This window comes from Alligator sinensis, unplaced genomic scaffold (assembly GCF_000455745.1).
Source record: "Alligator sinensis unplaced genomic scaffold, ASM45574v1 scaffold531_1, whole genome shotgun sequence".
Taxonomy (NCBI): Eukaryota; Metazoa; Chordata; order Crocodylia; family Alligatoridae; genus Alligator; species Alligator sinensis.
Window position 1 is genome coordinate 1299106 of NW_005842173.1, and position 26928 is coordinate 1326033.

At 43.9% G+C, this 26928-nt stretch overlaps 1 protein-coding gene across 1 annotated transcript in view; it reads right to left on the minus strand.

Annotated features, from left to right (window-relative positions):
* The window catches only part of ADCYAP1R1 (ADCYAP receptor type I), a 133500-nt gene that overhangs the window by 53189 nt on the left and 53383 nt on the right, over positions 1-26928 (minus strand). The window contains exons 3-4 of the mRNA XM_025206814.1: positions 23478-23585; positions 376-411 (exon numbers count right to left, since the gene is read on the minus strand). Coding sequence (XP_025062599.1) covers positions 376-411; positions 23478-23585 — 144 coding nt within the window. The remainder of the gene's footprint in view (positions 1-375; positions 412-23477; positions 23586-26928) is intronic.

A 26928-nucleotide genomic window follows, 5' to 3' on the forward strand; every position in this document is an offset into this window, starting at 1 on the left:
TAGACAACATTAGTGGGATACTGCAATCATCTCCAAAATAAAGGACTGGCAAGCCAAGAAATTCTGAGTTAAGATAAAATATAAAAGAAATATGAGGGCATAAAATGCAAAAATTACATCACCCAAACAACCTTAACTCCCACCTGGTGGGATACCATACAATGCCACAGGGTTTTGAATAAAGCACTTTAAATGATGTATTCCCAGATTATTTTTAACTGAATTTAAGGTATATTAGATATTATTGCTTATAATAATAGCTAGTATCTAACTGAGATTTTAGTGTGACATTGTAGCGTGTATTCCAGCATCCTGGAGAGAGATAAGCTATAGGCGAAGAGATATAAAAAAGGAGACAACAGAGCTGTTTCTCACCTGTGTGTGTTTGCGCCACATTATCCACTTCCCAACCTGAAGAAAAGAAATACATAACATAGATGACTATTTTAACTTACTGAGTGTTCCCCCCCAGCTCCCTTATCCAGGAAACATAAGTGACAGTCATTAGAAAACGTTTCCAGGTACCTAATCAAACCAATATTTGCAAGGGAGGCAATGCAGAAGGGAAATAAATACAGAGATACTTGTAATACGGCTCAGTAGCTCTGTGTGCTGTTCTGTTCCCAGAAGGGGGTGGTAAATAAGGGGGACAAAGCTGGCACTCAAGATGTGTGGACAGCTATCTCTTGCTTTATATGCAACTAATTTCCACAATAAGAAGGCCCTTGCTAGAGGCAACCCATGCTAGAGGCACATCTGCACAGGGAAGGTACCCCAAGGTAAACCAGAGTGTAATTTGGCTCTTGGGCCCAAGCTCCCCTTGCGGGCATTCCCAGCATGCAATAAGTGAAATGTGGACTACTCCAGCTAGAACAGTACCTCATACTGACTGCCCACTGTGAGCAGCATCAACGAGTTAGCACAGAACTGGTAGTGCACCAGAAACGCACACCCTGGTTTATACTCTTCAGTGATTTCTCCATCTGGGTAGGCCCAGAAGTAACAACATGCAGCTTATGGATTCAGTTTGATATTATGAACTCTCTGTAAATGGTTAAACTCTAGGGATCGTTCTCATTGTATTCTAACCGTGAGGGGCTACAATGCCACCTGAAGATCCAGCTGCTTGCAAAAATCTTTCAGTTCAGTTCATTTTCTAGCAGGCAAGACAGCAACCGACTCCACTAAGGTTTTGTGAGGGTCTTTCAGTCACTGAGATAGATGAAACACAGGATACCTGCTGATGGGGGTTATACATCGGGGTATGTGTACAACATGTATAGACAATGAGAGAACGTGTATAGACAACGTGTATAGACAATGAGAGAAAGGACCCCTAACTACTCAGCTTCCTTAATGAAATGACCCACTGCTAAGGTTTGGAGCCTGGAATCCATGCCAAAGGGCACACATGACATGCAGATGAGACAGACAGGCAAACTGACCAATCACCGCAATTCCCAAAAGCCTGTGGATACATCAGAGGTCATAGTCATATTGGTCTATAGGCAGAAGGAATCGGAAGTCTTGGCAGAGGTGATATCTTTTATTAGGCCAACTAGATATTTGCAGATAAATTCTTTATTTGTAAGCTTTCAGGTGCACACACCCTTCTTCAGGCACAGGAGAACGCAGTTTTACAATCTTGTCAGCTTCCACTAGAGCAGTGGTTCTCAAACTTTTGTTTTTTTTCGCGGACCACTTGAAAATTGCTGAGGGTCTCGGTGGACCACTTAAACTTTTATTTTTTTTGTTCTACAAATCGAAGCATATAACTCACATTTCAATATCAGTATTCTTACCTTTCTAATGCAATGGCCGTGCCTGTTTTTTTGAGCAAAGTTCTGGAAGTCATGTGTAATGTTTGTCAGCTTTAGCCTTAGGCCACCTTTCTGCAGACCACCTGAATAGAGTTGGCAGACCAGTGGTGATCCGCAGACCACAGTTTGAGAACCTCTGGTTTAGAGCAGGGGTGACCAACCTGCGGCTCCGGAGCCACATGCGGCTCTTCAGAAGTTAATTTGGAAGCTGGTCACCGTGTGCTTGTGCAACGATTCAAGGAGATGCATATTAACTTCTGAAGAGCCGCATGTGGCTCTGGAGCCACAGGTTGGCCACCCCTGGGCTAGAGGCAAAAGGAATCAAAACAATGGCAGAGGTGATATCTATCTATCCATCCATCTATCTATCTATAGAGAGATAGATAGTTATCTATATAGATAGATAGTTATCTATATATAGTTAGATATATATAGATGGATATAGATATATCTATAGATATCTATAGATATATCTAGTTAGATATATATAGATACAGATACCTATCTATCTATCTATATATATCTAGTTGAAAATATCTAGTTGGTCTAATAAAATATATCACCTCTGCCACAAGTTTTGATTCATTTTACAATCTTGGCATTCTCCTATGCCTAAAGAAGGGTGTGTGCGCCCGAAAGCTTGCAGATAAAGATTCTGATTTCTTTTTTTTTTTTGGCAGACATCTAGTTGGTCTCAATCAGATGAAAGATGAGCCATGTGAAGCCACACGGTGGCAGCGTTGAACCTGAGAAGACGAGCTATAGGGCTGTGTTCTTTATAGTGTCTGGACATGTTCTGTCACTGCTCTGCTGATCAAATATAACCAGTCAAATAAAAAGAAGCCAACGATATTTTATCTACCTGTTTCAGGTTAAATGTTGGGATTCATTATATCAAAATGCCCTCTGACCATGCAATGCTACTTCCAAGGATAACATGCAAGTATTAATGACAGATCCTGTCATGTTCCAGAAGATCTTTTATACACAGTTACATGGTGAGAGATGCTGAGAAATGTCTCCTGATTTTGCCGAAAGGGGAGAAAGAAGCACCCAAGGACAGAAATCATGCATCGGTCCTTTTCAGCAGAAAAGAATAGGAATTCAGTAGTTATGTTTTCATGGTTTCATAGTTGTTAAGCGCTGGAAGGGACCTTTAGGATCATCAGGTCCAGCCCCCGTGCACTTGGGCAGGAAAGATGGCTGGGATCAGATGACCCCAGCAAGAATCTTTATGATAACATGATTTTTCTTATTGCTGTGATTCTTCTAATGAAGTCAAATTTTGAAGCAACTAAGGCTTCTGTGTGAAGATCCCACTGTGAATAGCGGGCCAGGGAAACAAGCAGACAGCAAGCAGCAAACCTAAGACTAAGCTTTGTGCATCCTCCTGCTCCTCCTCATTCAAATTCATCTCAGGCCAGTTGGGCTGCATGGTTTGTTTGCATACATGTATTCAACATCAAATGTGTTGATTCAATTCACTAGTGACTTGGGATGACTAATGTTGAAAATTGTGAGCAGAATACCAATGCAATCGCTGGCTTCTTTGGAAGAGTCGAACTTCCGTTCCTTCACTTGTGATTTTGTGTGCGTGTGTGTGTGCGCGTGTGCGTGCGTGCGTGCGCATGTGTGCATGCATGAAAATATTTTCAAATACCGGTTACATTGCAAATATTGGGGCTGGTTTGCCAATGCTTTGCACTGTCCAAATTCACTAAATGGTGTATTTGGCAAATACTATTTGACCTGCTCTTATAATAAGCATTACTAAATATATGAAAGAGACCCAAGAGCACAGTTCAGATCACATTACTATTAATAGGAACCATGCTGTAGCTGGTATTGGGAATAGGATCCGATGCTGAGCTCGAGTGCTTTGTTGATCACTTAGGTCCCAAACCAACCCTTCCTGAAGTCAACAGGAAAACTTGTATAGGAATGACCACACTGGATCAGACTCGCAGCCTACCTAGTCCATATTCCTGTCTCCAGCAATGCTCAGGATCAGATGCTTCAAAGAAAGGTGCTCGAAACCCCATAGCAAGCAAACATCAGATAACCTGTCCCCCAGCTCCCCTATTCCTGTAACGGGGGTTGGTACTGAGAATTGGAAGCAGGCACTCTATTCTTCAAGTACAGCCTGTGGCTTACTTCCAAACAAAGATTAAGCAAGCTATGCCCCCGTCCCCGTCCTAATAGACTAAAAAATAAAGGAAGAAATACATGACTGTATTTTTTTTGTTTGTGTCTAGCTGCTTGTGTGGCTTTCAGATACACTAATGATGGAACATTGGATTTTGGTTAATTCTGTATTTCATGACATTTGCAATCACAGCCATAACATTAGACAAATAATAGCGTTGTGCAATGAAGAGCCTTTTTATGTTGAAGAAAAAATTCCCTCTCTAGCCAAATTACTATTGCATTTTAACTGTGTTGGACATAATTAATGGATTTACATCTTCTACAATGTTAATTTTCCCACTGTTGTAACGGCAAATTTCCATTTTATTAACATTTTTTTTTCTTCTACAGTCCCGAATTCGCTCATGCATTACTGAAAGTTCCAGGAGAACCTTTTACTATCTGGAGCTTTTAGACTTTATCCATCAACCTAATTTTCACTAATACGTTAAGCCACTGGAAAGTCAATTAGATTTATGCTCTACATTATGCTCTGCATTACAACTAGAAGTCAAAGCCAATCATATGAGTCTGAGGATAAAAACCATATTATAAATATCATTGGGGGGAAGCTACAAGCCACTTGTTGGCTTTAGAGTCATGGGTTCCAGCCTCATTTGAAGTCTCTGGTGCACGCAGATGCATGTATCTGAAACCAGAACAGGGATTAAGACACACATGTTTTTACATGTGAGCAATTTTTTTTCAGACATCTAGTCCCATTCAGTTCAATTGGAGTACACCTGTGCTAAAAGTTGATCTTATATACATATGCAGGGTTATAGCTTAAATCTGAATAGAGAATTATAGACAAGTCAGTTTGGAAGGGACCTCCAGGGGTCATTTAGTCCAGCTCTTTGCTCCAGGCAGGATCATCCCTATCCATGTCATCCCATGCAGGTCCTTGTCTATCCCACCACTAAAACTACACAATCAACACACACAACTCCAAGGCATATTGTCCAAAGACACCAAGAGCACCTTAATCTACCACAGGTAAAGCAGGGGGGACAATGGCTCTGTCCCACTGCTGCAGGGGGTATCAAAATGCACTCATGGGATCCAAGGAAGGAGGCCACATCCCTCACTACAGAGAAGCCAACTCCCCCCTCCCCAATCCATACCAATCTATGTGGTGCAAGTCCTTTCTGATCCCAAATGTGGCTATTGATCTGACCCTGAGCATCTAACCAGGACCCTCTGGGTTTTAGCCCCAGCAGGAATATTGGCACCCCCCAGCCAAAATCCCCAGCCTTGGCTGCAGCCAACACCCAATGCCTCTGAGGAAGGCAACCCTTTTCCCCCTAACACCTGTAGCAACAGTAGGGGGAGAAAAATCTTTCTAGCCCCACATGGCAATAAGCAAAGCCACAAGAAAGGGAAAACCAAGCACCCTCCATTCTCCTCGGCAACTTGGGGAACTCAGGGATTGCTGACTGGGCCCAGCTATCCTTTCAAAGAGGGTAACATTTGGGCTTTAGGACGTTACAATATTTTTCTCACAAGGGTACGTGTGGGATCCCAGCACTGTACCACCACCATTCTTTCAATCTGGATCAAATTCTCAGCCCTTCATTAGGACAAGGGCATAATTTTATTTTCAATGGGGAGAGTGAATAGATTCAGAGATGCAATCACATTCCTTGGCTGCCGCTTCCTTCTGGCTGCAAAGCCTATAAAGAACGGGTGCAGAACACGATGTCCCAAAGAGCTGTTCACAGGGTGGCGGGGGGGCTCACTTACCACTGCTTTACTTCAGCGGTAGGTCGCTACGACTCCAGAGAGAGATCAATGGCATTGCACTAGTGCTCAATGATGTAATGGCAGGGAGGATCAGTCCCCAAACATCCAGAGCAGGTTACAAGAAGGCACAGCTTGGCTTTGAAACTCCCGGGCTGAGAGAGAATTGCATTGAAGACCTTGACAATGCCTGTACCAAAGCTGATGTGATGCCTTTTTTGTACAAAGTTTCACTATGTTGGCTCTCACCCCATTCCTCTTGCTATATTATTCTCAGGACACTGACACTGGAAGTCCTAGGGCATTAAAATTCTCAAATGGATCAGAGGAAATGCACTGAGTTGATTACAATGGGTTAGATTCATCAAAGGTGCTACAGAGAAAGCATTTTCAAAAACAAGCAAACAGATAGTATTTCCTCTTCGTTTGCATTTCAGATTGATAACCAGTAGTTAAATACTTCAATTCAAGTCTTGCATTAATGAGTTATGTTCAAATCTACATAGTGAGCCCAGCAAATTGCGGCATAATTTTAGCTATAGCCAGCTTTGATGACTAGTATCCATTGAATAATGTGTGTAAGCAATATCGGTAATTGTTTATATGATTCATATCTTTTACATCAAAGTCAAAACCTGTTAGACAAAGCATTATTTGTCCAACATATAGTTTGATGGATAATTTGACGTGGGATTTGACCAGCCCTACTAGATGGTCTTGCCTCACGCAATAGCCTTTTCATGGGCTCCTAGCGAGAGGAGGCAATAAGGAATTGGAGCAATAAGGAATGGGTAGTAGGTCTCATGCTTTCTGCTGCATTAGTAGCAGCATAGAAAGCTTTTGCAGTCCCACAAAACGATGGGGAACCACGTGTCTTGATTTCTAATACAGCACTATTTAGATCTTCCGAGTCCCAGTTTCATGTATTAACTACACAACGATTCTACTCGAAGAAGAGTCATTTATGGATGTAACTTTTGACAGAGGAGAAAAGTCATGGCCCTGCTAAAATCCAAGCATCACAACAATCTCATTATACCACAGATGCACAACAAATTTAGGGTCATATCCTATTTCATCTGTTGGGTGCCTATATAGGATCCAATTTCACCTGGCTTGGATCCTGGAAAAGCTGTTAATGCAAAGAGGTAGGTAGCTCTTCCTCCTCCTTGCTGCTTCTTGTGATTTAATCTTCAGGAGAAGATGAAGCCATTTTACAAAAGCAGGTGTGCTAATTGTTGAGCAGGATAGGACAGGACTGCCTTTCGGTGCCTAAGTGCCAAGTAAATGCCAAAGATGTGGCAGAGAACTGGCCCTTACGTTTCGAGTTGTGTCTGCAGGGAAAGGGAACAGAAGCTTCCAAGCTAAGGCCAAGAAGCAATATATAATAATCACTTAAACCTCAGTGAATTTTTAGACTGGCATCTTCATGCCAACTTTCTCCCTGCTGCTCTCTCTGCCAGCTGGCAGAGGCACTGATTGATCTCACCTTCCTGTGCTTTTCTAGGAGAACATAAGATTAACCCTTTTCAGAGGCACAGCAGGCTCTGAAGATGATAACAGAGGGCTTCAGAGCTCACCAAGCCCCCAAAATAACCTGTTGTTATTTTTTTTTTTTTTGCATACTCACAATCCATTGCAACAGAGTCTGTCGATCCTGGATTGGCCTCATCAGCCATTTTTGGACCCACAGGTAAGACAACCATGGAAAACAACCATCCTTAACTGTGAGAGACGGCCAAAGAAGAAGACTAACAATCCCATATTTAGTATTATAGGTTGGTGCACCAGCCCAGACAAGGTGACACTTTAACCAGATCTGATGCTGAGCCCATTTAAAACAACAGCAATGCCAGCAGATTCCAGTGGATTCAGGGTCAGGCTCCTTATAAATGTCAGGGGAGAGACAGACAGAGAGAATAAGGGAACATACTTTTTACAGGCATTGTTATGCTGTTATCTAGGTGTCCATTAGCTTCTTGGGCAGCAATCATGTCTCCTTCTGTGCCTTGTGTGGCGCTGATTGGATGAGTAGCACTTAATTAGCACCTGGCTAATAAATAACAGAACCGTGTCTCCTGACAGGCTCTGCAGCTTCTCTGCAGGGTGCCTTCTTCTCCTTCTCCCATTGCTTCAGGCTGCTCCTATGCACCAGACCATGTGTTTAGCCAGCTGGCAATGCTGCAGTTAGGAACAGTGGGCCAGACACACAGCCACATTTCTGGGGCTTGCAAAGCTGCCCTCATTGCTTCCCTCACCTGCTTACACACATCTTTGCCTCCCTCCATGACCACCTTCCCATTTGCAGTGTTCTCTGTCCACACATGCAAACTCTCCCACACGCTCCGACTACTTTAACTCCCTCCCCTTCCACCTCCCAGATCTTCTGAAAGCCACTCATGTACTGGCTCCTTGCTATCATCTTGTGATCAGGTTCTGCAGAAACCAGCAGCTCAGCATGGCTAGAAATCATAGGGAAGTAGGCTGGAAGGGACCTCCAGAGGTCATCTACTCCAACCCCCTGCCCGATGCAGGAGCATCCCTACCCAAACCAGGTGCCGAGGCTCTAAAACTTCTGCGCTAAAGTCCCTGCAGTTGTTCCCACTGCCACGGATCCACCTGTTGTCACACCCCTCACGGGGTGCTCTAAATTAGGGATTAAATGTCAGGAATCATTGTCCTTGGCATTTGCCACATCCTTCCCTTCCCATGTCCAAGGTGTTTGGTCAGTCCTAGCATTCACATCCTTATGTGAATGCTATGGGGCTCTTTAGCCTGAAAAAGCGCAGGCTCAGGGGGGATCTGATGGCCACCTACAAGTTTATCAGGGGTGACCACCAGCATCTGGGGGAACGTTTGTTCACCAGAGCGCCCCAAGGGATGACAAGCTCGAATGGTCACAAACTACTTCAAGATCGTTTCAGGCTGGACATAAGGAAGAACTTCTTTACGGTCCGAGCCCCCAAGGTCTGGAACAGCCTGCCACCAGAGGTGGTTCAAGCGCCTTCATTGAACACTTTCAAGATGAAACTGGATGCTTATCTTGCTGGGATCCTATGACCCCAGCTGACTTCCTGCCCTTTGGGTGGGGGGCTGGACTCGATGATCTTCCGAGGACCCTTCCAGCCCTGATGTCTATGAAATCTATGAAATTATCACTGCAGAGCTGGGGAGCATCTTCCAGTCCATTTTGCCTAACTTGGAAACTAAGGCACAATAAAATCAAGTGGCTTGTAAAAGGCAAAACAGCGAGTCAGGGGTACTGCTGCAAAAAGAAACCAGGTTTGCAAGTGGATTCATCCAGATCATATGCCTGATGGCATGGCATCGCAGAGGTCAGCTTGAGAAGATTGTGTTTTTACCACACCATGACTAAAACCTGGCTAAAACACCAAAATGTAGGGTAAGTGACTCCACAAGACCAAGGAAGTGTTATAGTGGGGGTGGTAGGGCTAACGGAAGAAGGTAGAAATAGCTGCACACCATTATTTTTTTTAATCGAAGGCTCTGATACAAGCAGAGGACTGAGGTCACCATTGAAATGGTAAAAATCATTAAAAAAAACTATGTACATCTCTTACTCTGAGGCCAGTTGTCACAGAAACATCAGTCAAACCCTAGGATCACAGCAGACACAGTCCAAGACATTGCCGGCAACCGTATAGGGGGAAAGCGAGAATAGGTGCTATAGAGGAAAGGGGAAAAAGTCCTTTCTCAAAGACAGTTTAATTGAAGTGAATTAACCCCCTGCCTGAATGAAACTGGACCTTTGCAAAACTCTTTGGTACAATGAGGAGGGAAGGGAGGCCGGCAAGTTCTGTGAAGTTCCCACATCACAAAAAGCCACCATAAAGAGTGGAAAAAATTAGCACTCTTGTGTCAAGAATATGAGGGAAGGGGAAAATGAGCAAGAACACACGATCTTCCTCAAAGGCAAATGGCATGATTACTCCCAGGTTGTACATGTAGGGAGGAGAATGGAAAGTCATACATGTATTACTTCCCATCCAAGTGCGAGGCAAGGGGTATGTGAACCCTCACAGCATATAACAGCTACAACCTCAAGCCGTGATGGGAGGAACTGTGGCGTTCTCCAAGGGTGAACAGTAGTCAAAAGCTTTGCTAGTGGCTTTGTGGCCTGTTACAATCATCTGTTGCCCTCAGCTAAATGTCCTCACCTCGCACACTAGCCTTTTCTAGCTTCTAGGTAGGGTGAATTGGAGCAATAAGGAATGCGTAGTAGGCCTCACTCTTCGTTCTGCATTAGTGGCAGCATAGAGAGCTTTTGCAGTCCCACAAATGATGGGGAACCACATGTCCTGATACAGCACTGCCCAAACAAGACAGATGGAGGGGTGGAGGGGGTGAGGTCAGGACTTGCATACCGAGATGTATCCTGAATAGATTATAAGAACATAAGAACTGCCATTTACTGGGTCCAACCATAAGTCTATCTTTCCCAATCTGCTGTGTCACACGATGTCAGAGTGTGGATGCTGAAAGGGAGAGTGAACTGGGTCTGACCAGGGATTTTTCCACTGTTCCTCTCTGACTTGCAGCCTCCAGCATTTAAGGTCTAGGAAGTTCTGATTCAGGGGCTGTATCCTTCACTCCCAGGCTCTATAGCTATTGATGCCCCTTTCCTCCAAGAATGCATCCAATCCCTTTTCGAATCTGACTATAGTGTCAGCTTCCACATCTGGTGGCAATGATTTTCATGCTTTACTTACATGCTGTGTAAAAAAACCCAACCTTCCTTTTGTTAGTTTTAAACTTCCTACGTACAGGCAGCCCCCACTTAGCGCTCTTAATTGGATCCTGAAAAACCGAGCATTAAGCAAAACTAGCATTATGTGAAACCGAAAGTTTTTGACGACCCAAGATGGCGACCACAAGTGTTTTTAATGACCCAAGATGGCAACCGTGAGCGTTATAACGGAAGTTGCTGAGCACTAAGTGGAATCAGGTATCAATTTAACATGAGAGCTGTAGCAAAATAACACTAAGCAAAACAATGTTATGCGGGGGTTGCCTTACTCATTTCATTTTTTGACTTCTAGTTCTTGTATACACTATACACTTACGCCACTTCAATCAGCATTGCACCAGTGCAAAAAAAAAAAAAAAAAAAGACGTGGGCAAAAACTTCAAGCTCCTAAACGAGGATATCTTCACCAAACCGTGTGCAGAATAAACCCAGACAATATCAGAGATAACACTCCATCGGAGATTGCAGTGGTTTAGGTGTCATCTATCCACCCCTGCCCTGGGGAAGCCACTTGCTAAAGGCAAGCAACTTCCATCACCTGCAGATAAGGCACATTAATAACCATATACTGCATGCAGCTACCTAGGATAGGTCCAAGTGTGTCCCTTCCTGATCCCAGTAAAATTGGAATACAGCCACTGTAAATTATACCAGAACACAGACATTGTCTATCTATGCTATTTCCCTCTCACTACCACCGCAGATTAAAATGGTTTATACTGTAGAAGCAGGGTCAGGCTGACTTTCAAGCAGTCCTGCTTGTTTTATAGTTGCTGGGGAAAAACATAGTCTACAAACTGTGAAATTACCAGCAATAAAAGCCAGCTGGAGAGGAGCATTGTCTGTTAAGACTTAATGTTGCTGTCTCTCCAAAGGACTCAAAGGAACAGTCATAAGGAGGACCCCGATCAAAAACCTGGAATCACAACCTGTTCTTTAATGTCTCTAATTAGCCAGGAATTTATGCCCTTCTCTCTTGAGTAAGAATAGTTTTTTGGGACTTGACCAATTCTAGGCAAGAATACTGAAGGAGATTCTAGCTGGAGATACTTTAAAAGCTAACCAAAAACCTTTGGCTGGGTTTCTTTTGGATTTTGCTTCTAAAGAGGTTCATGTCAAATTTAACATGGGGTTACTCACATGCCATATTCCTAGAAGACCACTTCTCTCTGGATGCATCTACACGAGACATTTACTGTGAGTTGCTTAATTCAGCAAAATCTCAGCATCTACACGGGTGGCCCTATTAGGCTGCAGAAAACTAATAAGTGCCACTGTATGTTAGTACTTGTCAATACAACTACTATCCTGCAGTGGTGTTACTTAATGCAAAGCAATGTGTGTATAGATGCTGACAGACCTGGCTGGGACATGAGGGTGCTTTAGTGGGGGTTTCCTGCTGGCTAGCCCCACAATGCAGCACCCTCGTGCCCCAGCCAGCCCCTCCACAGCACAATGAGTTGGGTCAGAGCAGCCCCGGGCTGGCAGGCCAACCCCACCAGGACCCCTTCAAGCTGGGGCTGCTCCAACCCACCTGAACATGCTGCGGTCCCAGGTGCATGTGTAAATGCAGTGCCTGGGAGCAATACATTTTGGCACAAATCGCACCAGAGTTTATTCAGTCAAATTCACATGTAGACATAGCACCTATGTTTTATCCCCTTAGTGGAGCTCAGTTGAAGCCTCTCTGTTAGCAATATATATGTATGTGTGTGTGCGCTCCCTGACTTTGGAGTTAGCCTCCCTTGTCAGTTTTCTTGATAAAAGCTTGAAAAAGCAAACATGGCAGAAAAATATTTGGGCTCGAAATCCAGACCCCAGCTAAGGTGATTCTGTGGCCATGCTTATTTGCTAGTCACGTGTGATTCCAGTCTGAAGCTGCTGCAGTGCCCACATGACTGTTTCTAGCTTACTTCTCCAGCTTCAACAGAAAGTAAGTGTATATTCTCTGGCTTCATTTTATTGCTGTTAAAATCTCTGATCTGTAATAGTCATCTTTTCTTCCTCTCTATAGCAATAAAAAACTATAAAGCTGCCGACGTAAGAAAAGCCCTAGCTGGCAAATAGTCTGAACTATTTTCAACTTGGGCAATACAAAGAATATTGGTGTCTATTTACCCACATCAGAATTTAAATAGCCTGCAGCATGCAGCATTCTCTGAGGCTAGGGACAGACATTCAAAAAGCCTGAGCCTCAATTGATTCACTCTTTGTAGGTTGGTTTAAGCTGCACAGCTTAAACTGCTTAATAACTGGACAGATATTCTCTGTTAAACAAGGAAATGCAGCCACATGCCTGCAGTGGCTCAAGCCAGGAGCTGGGGGGTGCTACAGCATGCCTGCCAGCCACTGACAAAGGGGAGGGAAGAGAGACACCCTCCAAGTCTCTCAACTCTTGCCTGTTGGAGTGGAGAGGGCAGGCCAGGCACCAGCCGGGGTTAACACAGCACATGAGATGCCAGCCACCAGCCAGGAAGTGGGGCAGCTGCTGCCAGACTGAGGTGTGGCGATGGGGAAAAAGTCCTTTCTCTCAACCATGTATTGAATACAGCAACAAAGCATACAACAGGGAACTACCAAGAGTCTTCACCTAAGCTAAGACATAGCCCAGTAAAACACAGCATACACAGCTTAGTCTAATTTAAAATGTAAACCAGGAAGACAAGAATTAGTTTTACTAATCCTGAGGGCAGATTGTCTCCTTACAGCCAGGCATTCAGAAAGGCTCTGTTTCGGTATGTAGCTCTCTGCATTCTTTGGTGACGATGTCTGCAACTTCCCTTAACTACATCTCCAACATGTGTGAAGATTGTCAGGTCTTTGCCAACACTTCCCACCTCTCAGTCTGGTCCTGCAGGTCTGAGCTATGGGCTCATAGGTCTGCACACAGGGGACTAGCTTGTCCCTTCCCCATCCCCACCCTCTGGGACATGCTGTGGAATTTATCCCCTCCCAAGCCATAGAGACTGCTGCCAAACCCCTGGGGGACAGAGGGAGGAATTAACTCTGTCCCTGCCTGGCTGCAGGCAAGCCCGAGAGGTGAGGATAGGGATGGCAAACCACAGCTGCGGTCCCCAGGGTTTGCCAGTGGAGGTGGGGGATGAAGGGAGGAATTTCCCTCAGGGGCCATGGCAGGCCAGAGTCTGGCCATACCCTGCCCCTGCTCCAGGTAGAGAGCAGAGGGGAGGGGCCAGCCCAGATCACTGGAGCAGAGAACAGAGCTCTGCCCAGCCCAGAGACCATGTGGGGGAGTCTGGTTTATCTTAAATCAGCAAGACATCTGGGACAGACATTGCATAACCTGGTGTGAGCCAAATCAGGTAAGTCTGATACTACATTCAACCAGGTTTATCTCAAACCGGTTTCAGCCATTTTCAAACTGGTTTATGTGCACTGAATGTCTGTTCTGTTACAGGTTTAAACCAGTTTCTGATCACTTAAATTGGTTTATGTGTAATGTCTGTCCCTAGCCTGAATGCCTACTGGGTTTATTGGGTCCCTTTCCATAGAGCATTGGTCTTGGGAAAGACAGGCATGACAGAGAACACTCCTTCATTAATGTTTCCCTGTCCAGTTTTACGAAGTCTCAATGGAATGAATTTCAAAGTATAAGAGGCTAGACATGCCACAGAAGACTTCTTTAATCCAAGAGAATTAATCAAGACACCCAATCCCAGTGTCCAGGAAGTACCAAAGCCTAATGCAACTCAGAAACATTGGAAACAACCTGAGGCCTGAATCTCTTATAGCAAAATATGAGTAATTCCCATTGGCTTTAAAGGGAATTCATCATCTCCTCCAGTGGAAGAACAAATTCCCAGTACTTTCTTGCTTCCAGATCAAGTAAAAGTTAAAATACACAAAAACAATCATACTTGAGTTACAAAGGTGGATAACAGCAATAAAAGGAAAGTATGTGGCCACCAAATTTTAGCCACTGAATACAAAGTTGTCTCTCTGCTATGGAATCCTAGAATCCAGTTAAACGAGGTGGAAAGGATCTCATTTCCATTAATGGCCATACTTTAGAGCAGTAACTGTATTTATTTATCAGATTTCTATCCCACCTTAAACAAACAGCGCACAGAGAGGGGACCCCAAAAAACAATCCAAAATCTGACAACTCCAACTACCCCTCCAAACACGGCCTCCCTGTTCAAACCCCAACACAAACAATCCCTGTCGCAAATCCTAACCATACTGTTAACTCTCAGCTCTGTGTTCTTGGGGAACCCTGGCACAGGACGTGGCCCGTCTGACTCACAAAGATTTCCGCCCCCCCCCTTCCCTCCTCTACCTGAACAAGAACTGATTACGAAAGACAATGAAGATGCAGTGGGAGACACACCTAAAGCCCTCCAGATAAGGGTGACAAGAGTGAAACAACTGCCCTAGGTCTCATTTGCATCTGAGATGGAACCAGATGACAATTCATTTACAGGGGAGATGGAGAACAGACAGCCTGAAGCAAAGACCGCAGTGAATTCTGGGATCAGAAAAGCAGGGGAGCACTGCATGATGGGGAGTCTGTGCTCCTAATACTGATCAACCCACAATTACACACACCCAGCTCAGCATTTATCAGACCAGTTCTAATCTGGATTTACAAAGGACTTTTTCATTTCCCCTCCACACACACACCTCAGCTACCCAGAACTAAGCAGAAGTAAAGTTTAATGGGCATCTCGGGCCGTACATTCCCTGGTCCCACTATGGGAGGTCTAGTTAAACTTGGTTGACTAAAACACGGTTGCTGAGTTAGGGAATGCTGAGGCAAGAGACTGAGTCAGAGGGGGTACGGGCAACATTTGAACAAAGGTTAAGGGTTCATTACAGCATCCAGCCTGTTGGAGCCCTGACCACAAATGCTGTCATACTTTTCCTAGGATGACTGGTGGAAGTCCTCCCCACAAAAGTTTATGAACACTTCAAGTAATCAATCCCTTTTAGTAAGATCAGGAAAAGTCATGCTAAGCTGAGGCTTGTTCACTACAGGTAAAAATACAAAACCCTGATGCTGCAAGCTATCTATTGTTTCTGAAGAAACAATGAGGTATCCCATCCAATATATCTGCTAGCCATAAGAATTTCAAGCTTGCTCCTAAGTGTCTGGTTACTCCCTAAAAACTTATGTTTTTCCTGGTTGTTAATCAGTTTGTGGAGATGTTCCAAACCAGGTAACCCCTTGTCAATAGAAAATACAATTATTTACACTATTAAAAGAATGCTTTAAAGAAGCTGAACTTAGGGTATAAACATCTGTAAAAAAAAGCAGAAAGTTGTGCTTCAAGAGGAGAAATCTCTCTGACACCATCCACTGTTGTTCTCGAGAAGCTGGAAAAAACAGATCGTCACCCTTCAAGGATCATGCTGCGAACTTTACCTGTCAGTGCTGGAACCTGAGTGCCTTGGACTGGGGAGACCCCAGCTTTCGCTCTCTCTCCCTTTTCTTTTTTTCTCCCTAGGTATAGATTTCTGAACCTGAATTGTATTAAGTTAAACTTGAGCTAAGTTTCCCCAAATACTTAGTGAAACCAGGGTAGTATGTAATTGTTTGTGTTTGTTTTCCTTTGCATGCCTATTACTACTAGTACCATTATATATTTCATATACTTCACAATAAATAACTTTTATAGTCAAACTGATGGTAACCGAGTGTATTTTTCCTTCTTTACTTTTGCTTCCCCACTTGCTCTGCAGCAACACTTCTTTTACCTAAGCTAAAGATCCCTGTGAAGCCCAAAAATACTTTAGGGTTTTTTCATCAAGAGGCTAAAGATTGGGACGTGTTGAGTTTGAAACACAGAAGGGGATCAGCTTGTACAGGCTGATTGACCCAGTTTGGCTCAGATGTACCCTAATGAACTGAATGCTGGCCCATGAGGGTGTCAGCTGGACACCCAGCTGGATTCAGAGGTATTCTGTTTGCCTGTGTGCTTGTGTCTGACTGCAGTTTATTGTTGCTCTGATGAACTGATTCCTGGCATATAAGGTGTCAGCCTGTCCATGCTGATCAACTCGGCTGGGTCAGGTGTGTCACATTAATCTGTGTGTATTTGTGTATGACTGATTTGGTGACTGAAGGAACCCAGCCACATTGAAACTGAGTCCTGCAAGATAGCTCCATTGGGGGTGAGGACTTGCAGAAGGGAGATATACAGCTCCGTATAGAAACACAAGTACAAAAGCAGCACATTGATAGAATTACAAAGACCCTAGAAACGTATCCCTAATAAATGAGCACACCCCAAAGTGATGTACAAATCTGGTAACAATGCCTCCCAGCTGCCACTCACATCACAGAACCATAGAGAATGAGGGTGTGAAGGGACTTCCGGAGGTCACATCTAGCCCACCCCCCTGCTCGAAGCAGGACCAGCCCCAACTACATCATCCCAGGCAAGGCTTTGTCTCGTAGGGGCTAAAAAACCTCCAAGGATGGAGATTGCACCACCTCTCTGGGTAACCTGGTCCAGTGTTTTACTACCCTCCTGGTGAGAAAATTCTTCCCAATATCGAACCTCAAAATCCCTTGCTGCAACTTGAGCCCATTGCTCCTTGTTCTGTCATCTGTCATCACTAAGAACGGTCCAGCTCCATCCTCTTTTGAACCCCTCTTCAGGTAGTTGAAGGCTGCTATCAAATCCCCTCTCATCTGGATCTATGGGGTTAATCATCTCAAAACCATTCAATCATGCAAAGCAGAGAGTTATGAGTATTTTCTGGCCTTCAATAGATCTCATTGCCATGTAGCATTTTCACTGAATGGGGAAAAATAGGAAAAAGAGCAAACTAACATTTCTACCCAGAACCTCAGCTCTTTAACTTGCATTTACTGGGGACAAGAGGCTTCACTGCAGTCTCTTGACCTGGCTTCATAAGATTGCACTGCAGCATCACAGCTTTGCCGCACATCACCACAATTCATTTTCTTAGAGAAGATGCTCTGAAATGCTCAGAACGTAGTGAAAACGAGGATGTGTTGGCAGTCAAGTCAGAATGGGAACTCTGCTATGAAAATCTTCATGAACAGCAACATTACACCTCGCCTCAAAGACTCAATTGAAAATAACTTCCCTGACTTGATGGATGGAGTCACATAAATCTATTTGCAGAAGAGATGCAGTATGCTGGGATCCTGTCAGGGCAACAACTCAGATGTCTGGCTTTCTCTTAAATCTACTCTGAACACAAGAGAGTTGGGAGCTATTCTGCAAATCTCAGATGAGTGCAACTTAAGACATGATCTTTTGTGCCCTTTCTTTCCTGTTCTTAGTTAATATAAAACAATCTAGGCTGCTGTATCCTGGGAACAGAGGGACTTGGAAGACTGAGAAGAATTTCATATGGAAGATAATGGATAATATGAAATTTGAAAAAAATGCTCAGCAACAAAGAGTACTCTGCCCCAACTCAAACCAATGCAAGTATTACCAGGCACTTAGATTGGAAATTAAAAAAAAAAAAAAGTTGCATAGCTAAAGCTGTTGTCAGATTTGAAAATACCATCATAATTCCCAGGCCCCTGCAAGATGTGAGTTTTATTGGTTAGCTTTTACTTTACCATGAATATACTGCCATAAATTAATATCACAACATAATGTGGACACCTTCATCTTTTGGGTTGCTGTTATTCATGTACTCCTATGGCAGTCATGATAGAATCATAAAAAAGGAGGGTGGGAAGGGACCTCAGGAGGTCACATCTAGTCCACCCCCCTGCTCAAAGCAGGACCAGCCCCAACTGCATCATCCCAGCCAAGGGTTTGTCTACCCAGGTCATGAAAACCTCCAAGGATGGAGAGTCCACCACCTCTAGGTAACCTATTCCAGTGTTTTGCTACCCTCCTGGTGAGAAAATTCTTCCTAATATCTAACCAACACTTCCCTTGCTGCAGCTTGAGCCCATTGCTCCTTGTTCTGTCATCTGCCCCACTGAGAACAGTCCAGCTCCATCCTCTTTCAAACCTCCCTGCAGGGAGGTGAAGGCTGCTATTCAATCCCCTCTCAGTCTTCTCTCCTCCAGACTAAATCAGCCCAGTTCCCTCAGCCTGTCCTCACAAGTCATGTCCCCCAGCCCCGAACCTTTTCCGTTGTCCTCTGCTGGACTCTTTCCAATTTGTCCACATCCTTTCTGTAGTGGGGGGCCCAGAACTAAACACAGGACTCAAGATATGGCCTCACCAGTGTTGAATAGAGGTGAATAATCACTTCCCTTGACCTACTGGCAATGCTCCTACCAATGCAGCCCAGTATGCTGTTAGCCTTCTCAGTAACAAGGGCACCCTGCTGCCTCATATTCAGTTTATTGTCCACTGAAACCCCCAGGTCTTTTTCTGCAGAGCTGCTGCCCGGATATATAAGCCAAAATAATTGAAATATACATTAAGCCCATGAATGTGGCCAGATATTTGTAATAAGGTTTCATTTGTAAATGATGTGTTGAGAGTTAATAAATTATTACCATAAATTACTATTGATGGCTCTAACATGCTTTCATCCATTATAAGAACATCTGTGGATGGAGGTATAGATAGTTAGAGGCATCTAGTAACATGTTGGACTCCATAACCATCTCACACTTGATTAAGCATTTGCTAATTCTGCATGAACACCTTTATTAATGGAACCTTGCTATAAAATGTGACATTTTCAAGGGGTTCCTAATGAAACACTGGCTGATGCCAAGAGCTCACATGGGTATGAGCAACTCAAGGGATTGGTAAGGGACCTAGATCCTTTCACCTCTTGGCTAGTATTGCAAAATGAAAATTGGATCAGTTTAGTTGTTAAAGAGCTCAAAGCTATTTGATTACCTGTTAATCTGGTGGGTGAACAGGTATCTATGGCATAACACCAGCTATTTCAAGAGTTACTCTTGGCCCTTTTGTTAGTTGATCTCCATACCCTGTTCACAAGGGGGGATGGGTTTTTATACAAGACAACCCTCTCGCCCCCCTGCTCAGGGTTGAGCTCTTAACTTTCCAAAGCCCACCTGTATAACAAAAATCAAAAAAGTAGGATGCAAAAGCATTTGCACGGGAGTCCTTGGGTTTCAAGTCTTCAGTGCAAACAGATCTTTGTCACTGCAGTTCCCCATATATTTATTTCTGACGTAAGGCATTTTCCACATGCAAATTAGAAGGTACCGCAGCTTAGTGGCACACCCTAACTGTCTGATGCCACTAGAAATTAGGGAGACTGGAGAGGTCTGTGGGGGAGGTTAGCGTGGGGAAAGCTTGCCTGCGCTGTGGGTAAATAGGATGTTCTCTGTGCTGTCAAGCCAGAAACATCCATGAGCACTGCATTTGCAAACAGAAAAGAAAAAGAAAAGCAGATCCTGTATACTGCCAACTTCAGTTCAAGGATATTTAAAGAAGGCGCATTACAAACCACTCCGAACCGGGGCTTTTGAATGGAATGTGAGACAGCCCCTCTATTGAAAGCAGGCTGCTATAATTATATCAGAAGAAAATGATAAATCAGCCATCTGTTGATGCACAATAAATAACATAAAAGCCTTCTGCTTGGAGAGTGAGAGCACTAATGAATCCTGGGTGCAGAGCAGGGAGAGGGAGGCGGGGAGAAGAAAACTTTCCTTTGAATGTATTCGCTGCTTTGGAGATGACCTGAAGTAGTTTGGCAGCCAAGCTGAACGATGTGCATAAGGTTGATGTAGATGCATGTCCAAGACTCAAGCTCAAAATCCCAGAGAGAGGGAGAATATTTTTTTTTCTGCCTGGACTGATGGTGAATTCCTTAAAACACCAGCATGTTATTTTTCTATCATCACTAAGCTCTGATGATTCACTCATTACTGCTCTGAGTCACTAATAAACCAATACCCCAACATTACTTGAGGCTTTTGTGCTGCCATCAGAACTGATCTTTATTTTTAGTTGGGATACTAAAACCAAGGACTTGACTCTCTTTGGTCAGTTAAAATCCAAATGAATTGGCACAAGTGTAATCATGCTTGTTCCATGTCTTGGTAAATCTCCAAAGCATGCACACAGTGAGGATGTATATGAGCACATGAAATGTTGCAGGCTCACATATGCCAAGCTCTGTGTGTACAATGTTTGCAGGTGCATCCTTAAAAACATGGACTTTACCATGGGCGGATCCAGGATTTTTTCAGGGGGGCTGCAGAAAGTGTGGCACATCATTGCCTACAACATAACACATTTTTCTCCAGTTAAAGAGAAACCAGAGACTTTGCTAATATGCTAGGGGCCTAGCACTAAATTATTCTGTTTAAGATCAGAGCAAAAAGAAATATAACTATTAAAATGTGCGCTAATTTGCTAGATTATACATTATGTTTAAAGAACACAACAAACTAGGAAAAAATAGCCAAATAATCAAAAGATATGGTGTCACTGGTCCTGTAGTCATTATAATTAAATGTACTTTTTTAATTATAATTAAATTATAATTAAATATATTTAAATTAAATGTATGTCTCTTTTTCAGATTCAGAAAACAAAAGCTAGCCTTCTTGAGTGACTTGGTAGTGCCTCTAATACGTCACTGTCAGTCATTTCTACACCTGAGTTAATATGATAACACCTGAAATAAGGTTTTTATATAGAGCTAAACACAGTCTGTTGGGCTGTGAAATGGAAGGGGCAGTACCCGGAATGGCAAACAGACAGCAACATTGGAGAAAAAAAAGAAAGTTTGAATAGCGGCACATAAAGATTGTTCAAAGTGAAAGAGGGCCGTTAACACCTGTAGAGTGGAGAGATTAGCAGGAATCAGGGAGATGACAATGAGCCACAGAGTCAATTGACCCTATCAACATTGACTTAATAGAAATGTTGCTGCCCTTCCCAGGCAGTTGGTTTTAAACTTTGAGTGGAGCAGGAATCAAAGGGGAGGTGCAATTGTACCACTGCACCCCTCAACTCCCACCCCTGAATCCATCCCTGGACTTTATCATTTATGGATATTCATGGAAAAATGCTATATTCTCTCATACACAACACATGCCCTTTCCCCCAAAATCAGCTGCTGGAGATTGGGGTACACCATATAAACAAGGAAATGTAGTAATGGCATTTACTGCAATACTAGGGAGAAGTGAAAATAAGGTGACAGGTAAAAATAAGGCCCATTGAGGACACTGAGCTCCCTACTCAGTTACTTACTGCCACTTACCTGCTGCCATAGATCTCATCAAGGAAAGGTCTTTTTTTTTTTTTGCTTCATTCTGCCTTTCAAAACCAAGGCATGTGTCTTTTTGGGGGGTATGAGGCACGCTAGGAAATGTGGAACTTTGCATGCTCGTTGCAGAGGGACAGGGATCAAAACCGAATTTTGTTAGTATCCTTCTCAGGGGAAGCTGCTATTTAACCCTTCCATCACTGAACATTGTGAGAAAAAAGCAAGTTGTTACCTGATTACTGTGAGAAGAAACAACAATGTCCTGGCCAGCCATTTGGCTAGACCAATGGATGTGTGAGACAGAAGGACTATGGTCTTGCCTGCATTACACTCATTACAGGGAGCCAGGAGTTCCTGACAGCATATAAAGACAGCCACTCCTGACCTGGAGCTAATGAAGGGAGCAGATTTCTTCCTAACAGTTTTACTGGCCACTGAACAGGTTCCCTAAACCATACTCCCAACTAGGGCTGCGCGAAGCTTTGGTCCCTGATTCAATTCAGCAGAGATTCGGCCCAAATCGGCAGCCAAATCTCGAAATCTGAATCAAATCAGAGGACCCTTTAATCTCTCTGAATTGAATCAGAACCTTCTGAATCGATTTGGAGAAATATGGAAAGATTCAGAAATTTGGATACAGACACAGCCTTAAATGTTTTTTCTACTCACCTCTAGGTAGCAGGCAGCTCGTGAATGCTGCAATACTGGGGCACATGGAGCATCCCACAGAAGTGCGGGGGGCTCCCCAGCATGCTCAGCAGCAGACCTGGAAGTGGACCAGACGCACTTCTGGTCCACTTCCAGGTCCGCCGAGGAGTGTGCTGGGAACTCCCCTTGCACCCCTCCCCCGGCTCAGCAACTGATGCCTCCTGGGTCTGCGGGGGGTACCCGGAGACCCCCTGCAGCCAATCACCAAGCCAGAGAAGCATGGGGGGCCCCCCCCAGTGCGCTCCCTGACAGACCCGGAAGTGGACCCGAAGTACTTCCAGTCCATTTCTGGGTTTGCTGCGGAGCACGTGGCACCCCCCTGCACTCCTGTGGGATGCTTCATGTGCCCCCACATCACAGTGATCACGAGCCATGCCTGCTAGCTCAAGCTATGTAGAAAAAAACTTTTAAAGCTGTGTTTACGTCCAAATCACTGATTCTCCAAATCAGCATCGAATCTTCAGATTCGGATTCAGCCAAATTGAATCGGGGACAGCGATCCAAATCAATTAATTGAATCACTCTCCCTGATTCAGGTCAAATCTGAATCCGAACTGAATAGGGCCTGCTTTGCACACCCCTACTCCCAACTATTCCTTTAAACCTGTACTAGCAGCAAGCAGCAGACCCTTCGATATGCCATCACCCTTCCCAGTGACTATAATGGGTATCTGAGGAGAGAGCTTTCTCTTTCCTATCTAGACGGAGAGTGTGGAGAGATGTAACAATTTGATCTGCATTAAATTATACTGCCATACCATGTTCCAATATAACGGTTACATCTGCCCATCCCTATAGTGGTTTTAATCAGGGTTCACGTTACAGCAATTTAGTTAATTTATACCGCAGAAGGAGCAAATGTCTGTAACAACTAAACTGGAACAATTTACCCCAAGCAACAAGTGACCTTCCCCTATTAAAATGGTTTAAGGACACATCTGTCTGCTGCCATGGTGATTTTTTCTTTTCTCATATTCTGTGACATTTTTCCTTCACACACATGCACACACACACACTCACGCAGTTATCCACCAGTTATCTACCCACCCGTTGGAACAAAGGAACAAAAGGAGAAGCCACTTTACCATCTTCAAAGTTAATAATTCTGAAGAATGCAGGACACTTGACAAAGACGATTTCACCCACGCTCGCAGGCTTCCAGCATGTAATATTATCCCACATCCCTGGGCATCCTAGAGAAGGGAAAGAAAAGAGGGGAAAAAAAGGAAAGTTGCAGTCAAATCCAGTTCTTTTATGGGAGAATTTCCAAGCACCTCCATGGCCAACTGCTAAGCACGTGCTCATTTGCAATGACAGGCAGTAATGCTTTCAAATCAGCCTATGCCAGAAAAAAATAATTTATATTGACTGGGATGGTATTAGATGTGAGGGATTTAGTGTGGTACTGTGGCAGATATGTCAGGGCCAAACCCTCTGGTGGGCAAAATCTGCCTGAACTTCAATAGACCTGCTCCAAGTCACACCAAGGGAATTTGGCCCCACGAAGGAAATATTTCTGAAATGTAGTTATCTGTCAATACGATGGGCCAAATTTTTAGTCTTGTCATTAGTTTTTTTCCTCAGGCAAGGAAGTCCCTGGGCTAAAATCTGACAGGGTCTGATACCCAGAAACACCCCTATCCCCAAGAATTTATCATAAATTGCAGAGATTCAGCACTTCTTATGATGTGACCCACTGGGAGTTAGCCTAAAGAGGGACAGCTTGAAGATCAGGGTACATTGGATTTGACCCTACTGCATCAAGGTGGCAGGACACCTGGAGCCTTTCCATCTTTCCCTTGGGTTACCTGATTACCAAAAATGAGAAAAATCAGAAAAGTCCTGTTAGCAAAAGAGCCAACACAAACATCTTATCTATCACCTCCCAGTGCAACCTCCCAGTGGAGACAATTAATTCACGGAATCCAAGGGAATTTAAGGATCATCTTCTGACCCCCTTGGACAGCTGAAGGATGTCCTGTCCGTAAATTCACTGATTTTAAGGCTGTCAGGGACAACTTTACTTACTTAGTTGGACCTCCTGCATAGCTCAATTCAGAGAACTTCATTCAGTACCTCCTATATCAGGCCTGTAACTACTGATTCAGGTATAAAACGTGTTTAGGAAATATAGGCCTTCTTAATTTAAAGATTTAAGTGATAGGGAAACTGCTGTGTCCCCTAGACAAATTATTGTGTTAAAAATTCATATCTCATTTCAAGTCTCAATTGGTCAAGCTTCAGCCTACAGTCACTGAACAGACCTTATGATACCCTTCTCTTCTAGAAAGTCAACAGGATATAGCTAAATGCCTAAATCTTGTAAAAAGGTCTCTCAGGGTGCATCAGCACGTGACAGTTACTGCAGAGCAAATTAGCTTCACAGTAAAGTCTCCGCATCTACCTGTGCGACCCTATAAAGCTGCAGTAAACTAATAAATGCTGTTGTGGGCTCGTACTTGGAAATACAAGTACTATCCGGCGGCGGTGTTATGTACTGCACAGCAATGCACATGTAGATGCTGACGGTGCTGACTGGGGCATGAAAGTGCTTCAGCATGGGGGCTACCTGCCAGCTAGTCCCACACTGGAGCCCCCTTCATGCCCCAGCCAGCCCCTCCATGGCATTTTGAGCCAGGTCAGAGCAGCCCTGCACTTGCAGGCTGACCCCCCCAGACCTTCTGCCAACCAGGGCTGCTCTGACCCATCTCAATGTGCTTGCAGTCCTGGGTTCACATGCAAACATGGTGCCCGGGAGCACTAAACTCAGGGGCGATATGCGCTGCGGTTTATTGCTTCACATTAATTGCATGTGTAGATTCACCCTCAGCCACGTCTTGCGATGCTGACCATAGCAACATCTACCAATCTCTAAATAGCTGAACTATGAAGAAGTTAGCATTCAACCTTCTTGTCGATAAGTGTAAGTACAGCTTTGGTAGTCTCTCCATTTAAGATACAGCTTCCAGACTCTGATTTATTCTTTTGTGAATACTTTCCCATTTGTCTGCTTCCTTCTTAAAGGACAGTCACCAGAATTAGACATAGCAAGAGCTTGCTAATGCCATGGTCAATGTTATATCATATCCCTCCTTCTACTCAATAGTCTCCTGTTTCGCAGGTTGGCTACATCATTAGTTGGCTGCACTTCAGGCGTATGTTCATCATCTGACTATAATCAGCTGGTGTGCCAGTTCCAGGACCAGCTGCCCACCATTAGCATTAAGAGCATCTTGAAGGTTGCTCTAAAATCTGCTGGGGTCTGATATGGCTGGGTACCAGCGTGAACTACCAAAACCAGTTCCTTTTTGCACACTTGTCCCCAACTCTACATAGTGGATATAAAACATGTGCTCAATTGGTTGAAATTGCCATAGCTCCATTGACTTCAGTGGATCGAGGACAACTTGAACAAGCAGCAAATTTGGACTGAGATCTTTTTCTCCTGATACAAGAAAAACAGCAAGAAAGCAGATCTTATTTGCTTAGAGTTAAAGGCAGGAGGATAAACTTCAGAGATGATGGAAACAGGTTAGCTGTTTTCAGGATATTCCTAAAAACAAAGCACTGCTTAGGAAAATGATAATCTATGAACATTTTTCAAGGAGCAGCTGATGGCCAATGTGATTCTTTGGGACGATCCCTATCATAATTCTTTCAATCTGAAGTCCAACCTGCAGGCTTGTAAACCATAGCAGGCCTTGTCTGTGCATCAAAATGCTGAGAGTTGTCCCTGAAGGCCCCCATTAATAGCCAGAAAATGATATATTCAGAGGCTCTCAAACTGGAATGGCCTTCTCCCTCGACATTAAAGAGAGGGCCGGTAAATCTAACTCTCCCTACTACCATGAGACTGCTTTCTAATTTGGTACTGAGAGTGAGTACATGAGCACATCAACTTTTAAAGGCAGCAAAAACTAGACTTGTCTCAATGGTTTTGTGACCAAGCCTCTTGCTACATGATGAGAGAGAGAAAGGCCTGTGGCAAAAGCAGATTATTCCCTAATAGGCTATCATGGCAGTCTGGAGACAAGGACCTGGTACTCATACAGGCCAGATCATCGTCTAGTGCAAATGATTAGAGCTCTATGGATTTCAGTGATGCTATGTTGACTTACATCAGCTGAAAAGAAAGGACTTCATGGTAAAATCTTACTAGGGAGTGTTTCCATTGGCTTCAATGAGAGTGGGAATAAGAGCCCTGTATCTTTTTACTGTGAAAGGGCTACATCCTGAAACACTAAATGGGTGCTTGCTTCCCTTGGTAAGTGGTTGCAGGATTGGGTCAGTGTTGGTCACACTAGGGCTGCTCAATATGTTATTGCTATTAATAAAACTGCAGAGAAAGTGTAACAGCATCAAAAGATAGAAATATAAACAAGCTTAATTTAAGTGGTAAAGGAGAATCATGCACCTCGAGTTAAGAACCTCATCAGAAATGCTGGCTACAACTTAGCCCAAGGTCACTGCAGAGATTTTGCAAACCCGCTTCTTGTATAGCATTTAAAAAAAAAATGCACATTTAGGCTCTTTCTG